The following is a 13,498-nucleotide window of genomic DNA, read 5'->3' on the forward strand; positions in this document are numbered from 1 at the left end:
ATCTCCATTTTCTATCCAGCTTCATTCTAGATTCTCACTAATTCTGTTTCTTCCTTTAATTCCCTTTAAATTTCTCTCACATTTTCTCATGATCCTTATTCTACCAGCTTCTGTTTTACTTTTCACTCCACTTGATCAGATTGTCAACAAACTTCTGCCCGGAATTTTTCTGCTCTCTAGATTGTTTTTATACCTCCTCTGTGTTCTCATAGAATCATAGAATGGTTGGGGTTGGATGGGATCTTAAAGATCATCTAGTTCCAACCCCCCTGCCATGGGCAGGGACACCGTCCACTAGACGAGGTTGCTCAAAGCTCCATCCAGCCTGGCCTTGGACTCTGCCAGGGATGGGGCACCCACAGCTTCTCTGGACAACCTGTGCCAGTGTCTCACCACCCTCACTGTAAAGAATTGCTTCCTAATATCTAGTCTAAATCTACCCTCTTTCAGTTTAAACCCATTACCCCTTGTCCTACACTACAGGTCCTCCTAAAAAGTCTGTCCCTATCTTTCTCATAAGCCCCTTTTAGGTACCAGAAGGTGGCTGTAAGGTGTCCCTGAAGCCTTCTCCTATCCAGGCTCAACAACCCCAACTCTCTCAGCCTGTCTTCATAGGAGAGGTGCTCCAGTCCTCTGATAATCTTCACGGCCCTCCTCTGCGCTTGCTCCAACAGGTCCATGTCCTTCTTATGTAGGAGGCTCCAGAGCTGAATGCGGTACTGCAGGTGGGGTCTCACGAGAGTGGAGTAGAGGGGCAGAATCACCTTCCTTGAACCTCTGGTCACGCTTCTGCTGATGCAGTCCAGGATAAGGTTGGCTTTCTGGGCTGCAAGCTCACATTGGTGGGTCCTGTTGAGTTTCTCATCTGTCAACACCCCCAAGTTCTTTTTCCTCAGGGTGCTCCCAGTCCATTCTTCGCCCAGCCTGTATTTGTGCTTGGGATTGCCCTGACCCATGTGCAGCACTTTGCACTTGGCCTTGCTGAACTTCATGAGGTTTGCATGGCCCCACCTCTCAAAACTGTCAAGGTCCCTCTGGATGGTGTCCCTTCCCTCCAGTGTGTCAGCTGCACCACACAGCTTGGTGTCGTCAGCAAACTTGCTGAGGGTGCACCCAGTCCCGCTGTCTTTGTCACCAACAAAGATGTTAAACAGCGCCTGTCCCAATATCGACCCCTGAGGAATGCCAGTCGTCACCGGTCTCCACTTGGACATTGAGCTGTTGACCACAACTCTTTGAGTATGGCCATCCAGCCAATTCCTTATCCACCGAGTGGTCCAGCCGTCAAATCTGTGTCTCTCCAGTTTAGATACATGGATGTCATGTGGGACAGTGTCAAGTGCTTTGCATGAGTCCAGGTAGATGACAGCATTTCCTCTTCCCTTATCCACCAATGCTGTAACCCCATCACAGAATGCCATCGAATTTGTCAGGCACAATTTGCCCTGAGTTAAGCCATGTTGGCTGCCACCAATCATGTTCTTATTTTCCATGTCCCTCAGCATAGTTTCCCGGACGATCTGCTCCATGATCTTGCTGGGCACAGAGATGAGACTGACTGGCCTGTAGTCCCCTGGGTCTTCCTTTTTTCCCTTTTTAAAAACGGGGGTTCTGTTTCCCCTTTTCCAGGCAGCGAGAACTTCACCAAACTGCCATGACTTCTCAAATATAATGGATAGAGGCTTAGCCACTTCATCTGCCAGCTCTCTCAGGACCCGCGGATGCATCTCATCAGGTCCCACGGGCTTGTGCACCTCCAGGTTCCTTAGATGGTCTCAAGTCTGATCTTCTCCTGCAGTGGGTGGTTTTTCATTCTCCCAGTCCCTGCCTTTACCTTCTATGACTTGGATGGTGTGGCTGGAGCACTTGCTGGTGAAGAGCAAGGTGAAAAAGTTGTTGAGCACTTCAGCCTTCTCCATACCTCAGGTAACCACGTCTCCTGTTTCCTTCCAGAAAGGGCTCACATTTTCTCCAGTCTTCCTTTTATCACTGATGCAACTATTGAAGCTTTTCTTGTTGTCCTTGATGTCCCTGGCCAGATTTAATTCCATCAGGGCTTTAGGTTTCCTAACCTGATCCTTGGCTGCTCAAACAATTTCTCTGTAATCCCCCCAGGACACCTGTCTTGCTTCCACCTTCTGAGTGTTTTTTGTTAATTGTTCTTCCTTCATCTGCTTTTCAGTAGACTTGAACAAGCCTTTTTCCTTACCTGCTTCCCTTTCTCCTTTTTAGATGATAATATGCATTCTTATATCTGCACTTTCCATCTCTGGACTGAGAACTCAAGTAAACTCCTTTGCTCCTAACCCCACTCTTCTGCCTATCTCTTAAATATCTCCTACTTAGTATCCATCAACATAAACTAAGCACAGAAAAAGTTGAACTCTTGATCTGTCCTCTCCAGATCTCCTCTGTTCTTCGTGCTCAGTCAGTATGACTGTTCTCCCTCTGGTAATCTGCATCAGTTGTGACACCTACAGCTCTCACTAGCTCTATGAGATGAATCTCAGTATCGTTAAGATTTGACCTTTTTCTGCTGGTCATGTAGTAAAAGCCCTTGCTTGATCTCCTTGGCTGTTTCCCATAGCATTCTGCTCTAGTTGATACTTCCCTCTCTGCACATAGATATATAAGGAAAGGCTGAAAACAATCTTTTCTCTGTACCTTCGTACAATCACATGTAGCTTCATAATTTTTACACTTCTTCCAACCAGATCAAAATTTTGAGGGGTTAACTGACTCTCCTCATTTATCTACACTTCTTACATTGTCAGTCAACTACTCCCATGCTTATTAAATAATGACACATCTGCTTTTCAATTATGACTTCCTTCCATGTTGCCTCATACACAGACATGCCCCTTTTGACTTGTCATGGAAGTCTGTTCAATCTTGTTCCTTTCTCAGGTCCCATTTCTATCTCAGCACCTGAGACAAAGAAGCCAATAAACCAAACAGTCAGAGAAGCACTCCTACTTTGTAACATTTGATAAAGGCAGGCAAGCAACAGATTATTATTACCTTCAACAGTTCACTCGTCCACAGCACCCTCCTCAATAACTCACCAATTTTTGGCCTGTATAAACCAAGAGTATTTTCATGCAGGAACTGCTAGGGTTTCTGGACAATGTCTTGTATATCTTCATACTACACTACTATAACTTAACAAGAGAATTACAGCTTCTGTTATTTTTGTAAAGCAACTTTAACGAAAAGAAGTCAAAAGTAGTATTTCACTGTTAGTCAGATAATTGTTAGGAAGCATGTAAGTGTCAAGCGTTTTTTCCTTTTATGTGTTTGATATAAGCCTAAAAAATTATGTAAGCTAAATATATGTCACTTGTTCTCAAATCTCATCAAGGCTCTGCAGTGTATGCACTACACGGGGTTATCATTGTTGCCAATGTAGCTGCAGTACACAGACTTCAGCGTTATGATAGTAGCACGAAACATGCTGAGCCAATTCATCCATTACAGTCAACGGTTTTACAGTAGGGATTATTTTGTTCCCCCTATGGTTTATTGTTTAAATGTAGATACTGCTTTGTAATATAGTTTTTTGCTGTAGAAAACCTGTCTAATTTATGCCACTTAATGGATGGTTTAAGCAGAGTGCTCTTGTGCCTCTTAGGAATCATTTCCCTGAGATAAAAGCAAATTAATGCATTTTGCTTATATTCAAATAACACAGAATTGTATATTAATCACATACCCATGGAATTCTATGTGAAATACACATCTACTGCTGGGATGGTAATTAAAATCAGTCTTACTTACACAGAAAATACTTTTTCCAAAATATATTTACCATTGGTGGAATATATCTCTGGGCCCAGTTCTGTTAGGTAGCGAGCAATTTGGCAACACAAGAAGATTTTTTTTGTTACTTGACAGGATCAGACGAGATTAAATATCCAGCAAACAGAATACACATACTTTAAGTTTACCTTATTAATAATTTCTGTCCACAGAATACAAAACTTTCTGAAAAAGTAAAGCTTCACCTGTTGGCAGTAAAGACTAGGAATGGCATCTTCCATCAGAAGAAAACACCGAGATGAATGTGTTTGTCTTGCACTGAAAATGTGTCTCTCGTGAAGAATGAAACCACATGAGATCTTTCTAAAGCAACCATTACTCACCGAGTCTTCTTCCAATCTCTTCTGTAACCTTGTTTGCCACTGGACAGCTTGCATGACAATGGCTTCCCATCTTCTCTCCAGGTTTACGATTATCAGCTGCATAGACTGGTGATCTGCATTTAGGTTGCAGGTCTCCTGGTCATCCAGGAGGTGCTGGCATAATCGCAACACAGAGGCTACCCCACGACGTCTCTGTTTGATCTCACAGCATAGAGACTGCAGGATAGATAAACAACAGATATCCATGTGGAATACTTTGCAAATTAAAACATTAACTATTTTCTGATATTTAATAGTGCCCAGTCTCTGTCTTACAATAGTTTTTTCAGCTTTTCCATGAATTCTCAAAGCTTAGTGTTTTATTTTCAGATAAACTCAGTCTTAATTTTAACAGCACAGAAGGAGTAAAGCTACTTTTGGTCTTCAAACAAATGCCATACATAGCTAACTGTCTCAATAATGTTGAAAGTTTTATGATGTAGACTGTTTTTTTCTTCCCTTTTTTTCATTCAGCTGCGACACATCTGAAATGAGTTACCGGGACAGTAATCAGCTTCAGAAATTCTTCAGGAAAAAACAGGGGGAAAGAACTGTAGTCATGCAATGAGAATGTGTATTTTTCTAGAAAAATAGGAATTATGGGTCATATGTACCCTGTCAGAGGAGAAACCTTAAGGAAGGAGAAAATTCAGTATAAAATTCTTTACAGATGTTTTTGTTATCATAAAATATTACCAGGGTAGTTCCATATTCAAGTAAATGTAGGAATACTGTCATAACTGTATCCTTTTAAAAGATGAGTAATTTACTGCATTTATTTTATCATACTGATTCCAGCGCTACCATGAATGTGGTCTGACGTGAACTGCATGACGGGACACAATTGCTAAGTCCTAATATTGCTGAATATTGATGGGAGCCAGGATATGTTGGTTCTATGCCAGAAACTCGAGTAACTACACTGAGAATCTTATTGAACAGCAGTATAAATAATGCATCCTACATGCCTAAGCTAAAGAGGGAGCTACCACCCAGAAGCAGTTAATGGCATGGGGTGGTTTTGAGCATGGTTTTATCCACAATCGCACTCTACCATCATTCAACATCAAATCAGGATTTTATTAACTCTGAACTTGTCTTAATAATAATAAATATCTATGAAGCTAGGGCACAGAAGGCACAAACACATCTGTGGATGACTACTTCAGCCCAGCTTCTGAGGCCCTATACTTTTATAGCATTGCATGGTTCAAGTATTCAGCTGTTATCACAGGCCTGTGCTACCTCTGAGTTTAACAGGACTGTGCTCCACACGTGGGAGCTTTCCAAATAATTTAAATTGTAACTTGCCAACATCTGTTTCCCTCTGTGGGATGCCACAGATGAAAGTGCATGACCCCATGAGAAAATCTGAACTATCATCTTTTTTGAAGACAGGGTATTTGCCTTTAAGCTTCCCCAGTTAATCATAATAAGCAAACAAAAAAAGCCACCACACCTCTCAAAGCTGTTCACAAGAATTAACTGATAAAAAATCAGGACCTGCCCTCCTGAATTTTACTAGCAAAATAATAACATTCTGTAAAAAGTGGATTCAGGTTCCAGATTTTCATATCACTTTTTTTATTAAAAATCGGAATTTATACTTAGAAATGTTGTTCCTCAAAGAAGTTTTTTGCTGCTCTATGTTCTTGATCAATAATACCAAGTTGAAAGTCTGAAGGAAAACATTGGTATACACATCTAAAAATATTATCTTTTCTTTGACTATGGATAGTGTGCAAGTGATTTTTTTTATTCAAAGCCTTCAAGAGAAATGATGATTGAACCCACAGACATAGCTGAATTACTAATCTACTTTCACTGGCACAATTGGGCCGTTCTAACAGTTAACAGATTGCTTATTAATCAACAAGAGTAAACAAGACAATGCAATCTCATTTAAAGCAGAAGTTTTAATGCTTAGAAGTATTTGTGTTCAAAATGTTAATCCTGATAAGGCTTCATTAGAAGACATCTTAAAATGATTAAGTGCAATTTCATTGTAAAGTACACTGAGTAGTATATTAGCAGGTGGACATTTCATACAGATGTTCCACTTATCGATATAATGCATTCTATAGCTATTTAAATTACCCTAACTCTGTAATAGCTAGAATTCTATTACTTCTATAATGAGAGAACCCTGTATCTTTAATGTTTCTGAATTTTAAATAAGGTGAATGACAAATTTCCAAACCACTATTTATGGCAAAATATGACCAGGAATTTTATTATTCAATTTATACCAGAGCTGCATTTTCACTTATGTTTCCTGAACTTGCCCTTATTTATTTTCCTAGACTTCATTACTAGTTTCCTTCATAGCTCTTGATGTAACCACCGTGTCTGGCACATTTCCTTTGTAATGCTGTTCCTTAGCCTAATGTCACACCCAAAAAAACCCAACCCAACCCGAAAAAATCTACCTAAAGATTATGTCAGGGCTCTTATTTTACAGTTCATGGCTGCTAAGCAATTCAGCTTTATGGAAGTGATGGTAAGTTACATGCTGATGGCAGTCAAATCTACGTAGATCTGCATTAACTTCATGGAAGCCAATACAGCTCAGAATTTGGCCCCACAGCATTAACTTACCTTGATCTATCAGATTATGTCATCCCTTATAAATATCGGGGGGGGGGGGGGGGGTTTGCATACAATACCATATAATATGATGAGGTGAGGAGTATTTCATTCATAAGCCATTATACAGGAGTTTAAGTGAAGCCTTTACATTGTGTTATCTGAAAGCAGAGCTACAGCATCCAAGTCATTTCTAATTTACATCAATTTTACACCAGCATAATAACAGTAGCTTTACCAAAGCTATTTCTGATTTACATGTCTGTGACAGTACAATTAGGCCTATGGCACTTTTGTTTCAATTTTATTACATGATATTATGGTTAATATTAAACAGGATAAGAATGAAGTGCTTGTGTCTAACAGTGTGTTGAAAGAGTTGGCTACAGCAACAATACTTTAAAAGCCAGAGAACTTAATCATGTAAAGACATCTTTAAACCCTGGATAACAGCACTAGCAATAATGAATTTAAGCAGTATTAGGGTCTGGAATACAGTGACCTAAAGGGACACAATAATTGCCTGTATTCTATGATGCAACATCTCACAGTGTTTGTATATTCATCCATGTTCTGTTATTGTTAAAATGGCATGCTTGTATAAAAACCTCTCAATACGGCAGTTATACATGCAAGGTATGCTTCCAGGCCCAAGGTTACTTTAATTATTTGCAAGGTATAGTCTACATTGTGAATTAATAGCTATAAATCATGATGAATAAAAAAAAAAAAGACAAAAAAAATGAAAGATTATGAGTGTCTCTACTAAGGCTTGAACCCGATGGTCTACAGCTGCTATATAAAGCTACTGGGTACTCGGTTTAGAAAACTAGGACATGATCTTACAGTGGGCTGAGGAGCATCACTTAGGTTCACTTAGTCTCCTGTGTGTGCAGAACCGTTGATGAAGTATAGATTAAGAGATCAGATGCTTTCGATTGTGGCTCCTCACACTATCATGTGTCCGTTGAGCTGTGGTAACTGTAAATACAATCCAAATCTTTGCAAATGTGGGAGAAACACATTCACTTAAACCATTTGCAGTGAGACTTAAATTAATGTATTTGACTTTTTTGCTGCAGGCAAAGAGTATACACAGTAACCACAGCTGCCGTGTATGAACTTGACTTTGTGCCTGAGTCCTTTGCTTTGCAACAGATACTCTGATAACATCGAGGTGTTATTCATTATAATGTTATTACGAGTCGTGGTTTCCCATACTGAGGATTCCTGTCCCCGTTGCTAGAATCTTAGAAGATTTTTCTTCCCTCTGCCTACTCCTATTTTCAGTGCTTTGAAGTTATCACCCGCATAGCTAAAAAGGCCTAGCTGAAACTACTTTCACAGCTTGTTAATACCATGCCTTAAATCATCTGGAAAAGCCCCTGCTGAGTCAAATGACATCAAACACTCTTTCCAAGCCATGGGCTAATGGCACTATCTATGGGGATGGAACTAGCCATGATCTGAACAGAAGGTGTTCTGCATAGCTGCGTGACTCCTAAGTGAACAGCATATGACCAGAAACATGTGTGCTGCTTTAGGCAGTGCCAGAGCATATGGGAAGCACGGAAAGGTGGGAAGCTGAGGAATATTCAAGTCCCTCAAGCCCCAGTCCCCTCCATCCCGCAGCTTTCCTGCAGTGTACCAGCCCCCGAGCTGCACTGCGCTGCCTGCTCTGCCCAACTGAAGGACATGGATGGGAAGCCAGCTTCCTCACATAGCACCGTAGATGACCTGGCCCCTTAAAGCACTGCTACGTCAAGGTTCTTCAGCAAGTGTTTTATATTAACCATTTAAAAGTACTAAGGTGCTCAGTGAATTCAGTGGGAATACTTATGCTTAATAGTTTAGAAGTCAGTTCAAGATTAGTTCACTTAAATCCACGTAATCCACATATAATCACCATGTAAAATGTTGAGATATGATTTTTGTAGCATCATTTATTACATATTGTTTGGAAAATTATTTTTTATGGGATCTGAGGTTCTTTCAACCATTTCCTTCTTTCTTGCTTTTACTCTACAATTAGGAATAAGAAAGGTTCATGTTGAGATGCCCAGAGCTTTGAAAGTAGTTGGAAGATGACAAATGGTAACTTACACAGAGGAATTTTCTTCGCGCTTTCAGGTTCAGAAGAAATGCCAAGGTATACTGAGACAAATACTATTTCTAGGCTTACATTGTGCTTCTGTCTACAAACAATACTGGGTGTTTTTAGGAAAATGAAAGAATCTTGACTACAGATAAATCTGGAATGACCGGACCTAAGAGGACGTTTCTGTCTAACCTTGGTCTGTTAAAGTCTTACTCATTCTCCTTGTTACAGGACGTGGGTGTGTGAGGGAGGGAATGACACACTTCCAATTGCATCAGTTGTTGCCTGATGGAAGATGAAATGAAGATGGAACTGTTGTTATTTAGTACAACAACCCTAAGCAGAAATTAAGGCAAAATCTGAGAATGGAAGTTACCCTTCTGAGTAAAACAATCAAACTGCAACTCTTAAAAAAACCTGTAATTTGCATTTTAAAGTCTGATTTTTGGCTAGTGCAGGACTTCAAAAGTGCTAATGTAAAACTTTAAAGTGTCATGGCTAACAGCACTAAAAAACAGGAAATGGTACGCTCGCAAATGTTGGGTAAAATGTAGTTTTCAGTGTTCTCTGTGAAATGGCAATGCCTGCTGGAACTTCTCTTGCCGAGGTGGTGCATCTCTGTACTTCAAATTCCATTCTTACAGGATACGTAGTGAAAATAATTTGCGTTTCTGAATGAAAAAGAAAACCAATAATTCCTCAAAAAATATTAGGAAGAAAGTAATTCTTCAAAATAAAAAGCTAAATGACAAAGATAGGAAATGAATGATGACTTGTCATCTTTTAGAAAAGTATTGCCAAACCTGTGTGCTTTAGCTGATTTCAAGGTTAAAAGAAAATGTCACCTAATATGGGAACTCTACTCAGTTGCATACTGTGGGACTTAATCTATACTGAAGCTAAATATTCTATAAGTATGCAGTGAAGTGCAAAAAACAGCAATTGAAAAATGACATGATTAAATGGCACAACATGCAATCATTTGCTCTCAATTATATCAATGTATCTTCTTCATTTCAAGGAGTCAGGCAGAAATATTGTTTTTTAAATGCCTCTATTAAATTGGGCACCAATAATAAAATAGATGAGAGTCCTAATAAGCTCATTTACGTAACATACATCACACACCACAAAACTATTCTCTCCAAACGGGTTTGTTCATAGATTTGTCTCCTGGTTGTCACCAGTCTCGGCTATATTAAAAGATTTTAAAGGCACAAGGCTTGCAGTCCATCCAGTGGAAAACCTTTGTGCTTAACCCTTGAGAGATCTTTAATGCTAATTATGGAAAAAGTATTGATATAATATCTTTGCTGTCACATTTTATTATGATGACGGTCACAACAGAATCTGGGACTGACATTTTAGAAATATCTAATTGAGAGTCAGAAACACAGAATGACAGTTTAAAGTAGAATATTACTTTTTTCAAAACAGTGAACTGGTTCTCTTTATTTAAAATCCCTACTTTTAATAGCATTACAATCACTAAATTGCTACGCTGATCATATCTCTCTGTAATTCACTGCTTAGCAAAGTGTTACGATATCGCTCTTACAAGTCTGAGCACAGTTCACTATATTCCTTGTCAACTGTGAACATTTCTATACATATTTAAAATGGCAATGAACTAATAGGAAAAAATACTTCATTTTTGCATTGGCTTCAAGAATCTACATAGGCGCTTACATTCTACTTATAATCAAGTGTTTATATTAATTAATTCATTTCGCTGGCATTAAAAAATTACATGGGAATTTGTGTTTATTTGCAATCAATAATGCAAATACATTTATTAATTAGGTAAATACATTTATTTTAAATAAAATATTTATTTTTAAATAGCAGTCTAAAAGTACCCGTGTTCTTTCCCCTTTTTCTTTAGAAGTTCAATATGTGCATTAAAACCAGTAACAGTCCAGAATAGATGCTTCTGGGCTCATTCAATAAAAGATGCTATTATATCTCTACAACATGTTTTAATTTTTGTTCCATTCCTTATGCTCGTTTAAGTACTTCAAAATATTTGTTTGTATGAGTATAGTTCAATGGTCTGTTATTTAGCTCATATTCCCATGTAACTAGTAATATGTAATATACTTCTCTTCATAAATTAAAAACACTATTAAAATTCCAGACATATAAAACAATATGAAGATTAAGTTACTATAAAAGAAACTATAATAGCTTTCAGATTGCTTGTATCATTACTAAAGCACTGGTATCTATTACAGCGTCTCCCTGGAATAAAGAATGCACTTTTGGCAATAATCTGTTAAAAAAGTGCCCATTATTGTTAAGATGCTCCTATCTTAGCTCTAAACTAGTCTGCAATTACAGGAAGGTAACTTTTAAAAATAAAAGGAAAAGAGTGTTGGATGCAAATGCATCTTCCCTACTGAAATACAACATAGCTTTTCCAAGCCTTATATTTCTCGTGTTTAACAGAGAGCATTAATTAGATTCATTTCCACACTGAAGTATTTTAGAGCTATTTACTACACACTGCAAAGTTGAGGTTAACTTGGTTCCAGGGGATAAGCCAAGCCATTCAGACAGAGGAGTCAGACGTGACGGCAGGAGGACCCATTTTTCTAGTCTGGCTCTGTTTGTGTTTATAAATGCCTTCAGTTCGTGCCCTCTTTTCATTCAATTTTAAAATTCTCTTTCCAGTGAAAAAGATGCAAGGGAGAAATATTGAAAGAAGTTGCACAATCTGCTAGGGTTCCTTTTGTGCCCCCAGAAAATGCTAAAATAAAAGTAGGGAAGCCATCAGATAGGTAGGTGCTTTTAGTATGTTTTGCTTTTGTAATGAATCCTGAACCACACCACGCAAAAATTCATTTGCCTGTAATGGACATTGCAAACTCAACATTTTTGCTAGATCACCACACTGGGCAGAGTTTCAACTGAGTGTGTGTGGAAATTTAAGAGATTAAATAACTTAAGGTACAGGTGGAAACTTTACAAAATAAGGAAGGTGCACATTAGGCTCAACTTTACTTCCAGTTGTTGGAATTCACTTACAATTACAGCTTAAAAGAAATCAAGATGTTTCTCAACCTACATTACACTTTAGATGCTAAGAAACTCCCTCCAATTGCCTTAAAATTTTAGGTATCAGAATTTCAGACATCTTTAATGAACAGTTAAAAGTGTTAAAACTTGGTGTCCTGCCTCAGAGCTATACAAGGGGCTTTAAAGTAAAAACGTCTTTGCATGGATGTACATCAATACCTGCAATCCTCAGGCCGAGGTTCAGATTTTCATATTGTACTTACTCCCTTTTTTAATCCAGTTGCCCCCACAAACACACCCAAATGGCAGACATGCTTTTTTAGCTGTCTGTGCAATGGGCCTGGTACATTCTGAAATGTAGTGAGAGTTTACCCTGTTCTACAAAGGGACAAAAAAACCATCCTGCAGTTGCATTGGTATTACCTTTTTATGGGAAAGCAGCGAATACAAAATAAATTCGACTAATCTCTGGGAGACTTGGGGACAGGCAGGGTGATAGGAAAGGGGAAATAAACATATCTAATGAGTAGGGAAAAAGAGATTTCCTTTGGCTTTTTTCTTGTGTCAGTGAAGCAAATTTACCCTGGATTCAGAAATGTACAGCTTGAGCTGCTCCAGGGTAAACAGAGGAAAATATATTATGGTGCTTTCATGTGTATCTGTATATGCACGAGGACAAGCAGGCTTTTCTAGAAATGGTGTTCCTCATCTTACTTCAAAAAAGCAATGCATCCTCAGAATGGATACGTGATTAAAACATAAAAACATTATTTTAATTATTTTGCCATATCTTAATCATAAATACCCAGACAGACACACTTTTTTTTTTTGTTCCAGCTCAGGTGGTGTGGTCAAGATGGACTGAGAACAGCAGTCAAAACACTAAGGGTTGTCAGCGAAATATCTGGATGAGGTGACTGTGTATGACGGTCTCAGGGCCTTGGCACTACTCATAATATTGCACCTTCAGCTGCCATTCTTCCATTGCCTGAGCAACAGGACTGGGGTAAGAAGACTAGATAGGATGGAAGCAAAGAGGGCACAAACCAGGCTTTCCTTCCCTCACTAAACCTTAGAGAACATAACAAGGTTCCTCTTATCGTGTCCCTAATATGAGAATAAGCATTACTGTGATAAAAGGAAAGGTGAGACTGCATCATCAGCCACTGGCAAAACACACACAAAACTCATCAGAGTCCAGGCCTTCGGTTTTATTCTGAGGTGAGGAAATGCAGCACTTTCCCAACAGACCAGCAGGGGAATCGTCCTGCAAAGGACAGGAATCCACACACATCTTTTCTTGTTTTTTTCTACTGACTTTATGCAGCAAGCATAAGGTAAGCTGCTGTGCTGTCTTTAGTGATATGTTGCCAGTCTGCAAATCCCATTCCTGACTGATGTCTCAATCTTGTGATACATAATATACCTGATAAGGACTGCAATAACACTTCAGAATGTATACTGAAGGCCTGTTCTTTTTACATTCATATTCTTACTCATATTGAATTACACTTTACCTTGCAAATAATTCTACTAAAATCAGTGGGTTTCAATGGCCATATGAAACTATTTCTAGTGTGAGTAAATGTACTAGTACAGTCTATAATACTATTCC

At 38.8% G+C, this 13,498-nt stretch overlaps 1 protein-coding gene across 2 annotated transcripts in view; it reads right to left on the reverse strand.

Moving 5' to 3' along the window:
• Positions 1-13,498, reverse strand: part of AKAP6 (A-kinase anchoring protein 6) — a 287,326-nt gene that overhangs the window by 28,310 nt on the left and 245,518 nt on the right. For both annotated transcript variants that reach the window (XM_056347614.1, XM_056347615.1), the window contains exon 12: positions 4,143-4,358. In XM_056347614.1, coding sequence (XP_056203589.1) covers positions 4,143-4,358 — 216 coding nt within the window. The remainder of the gene's footprint in view (positions 1-4,142; positions 4,359-13,498) is intronic.

This window comes from Falco biarmicus, chromosome 7, assembly GCF_023638135.1.
Source record: "Falco biarmicus isolate bFalBia1 chromosome 7, bFalBia1.pri, whole genome shotgun sequence".
In the NCBI taxonomy this organism is placed as follows: Eukaryota; Metazoa; Chordata; class Aves; order Falconiformes; family Falconidae; genus Falco; species Falco biarmicus.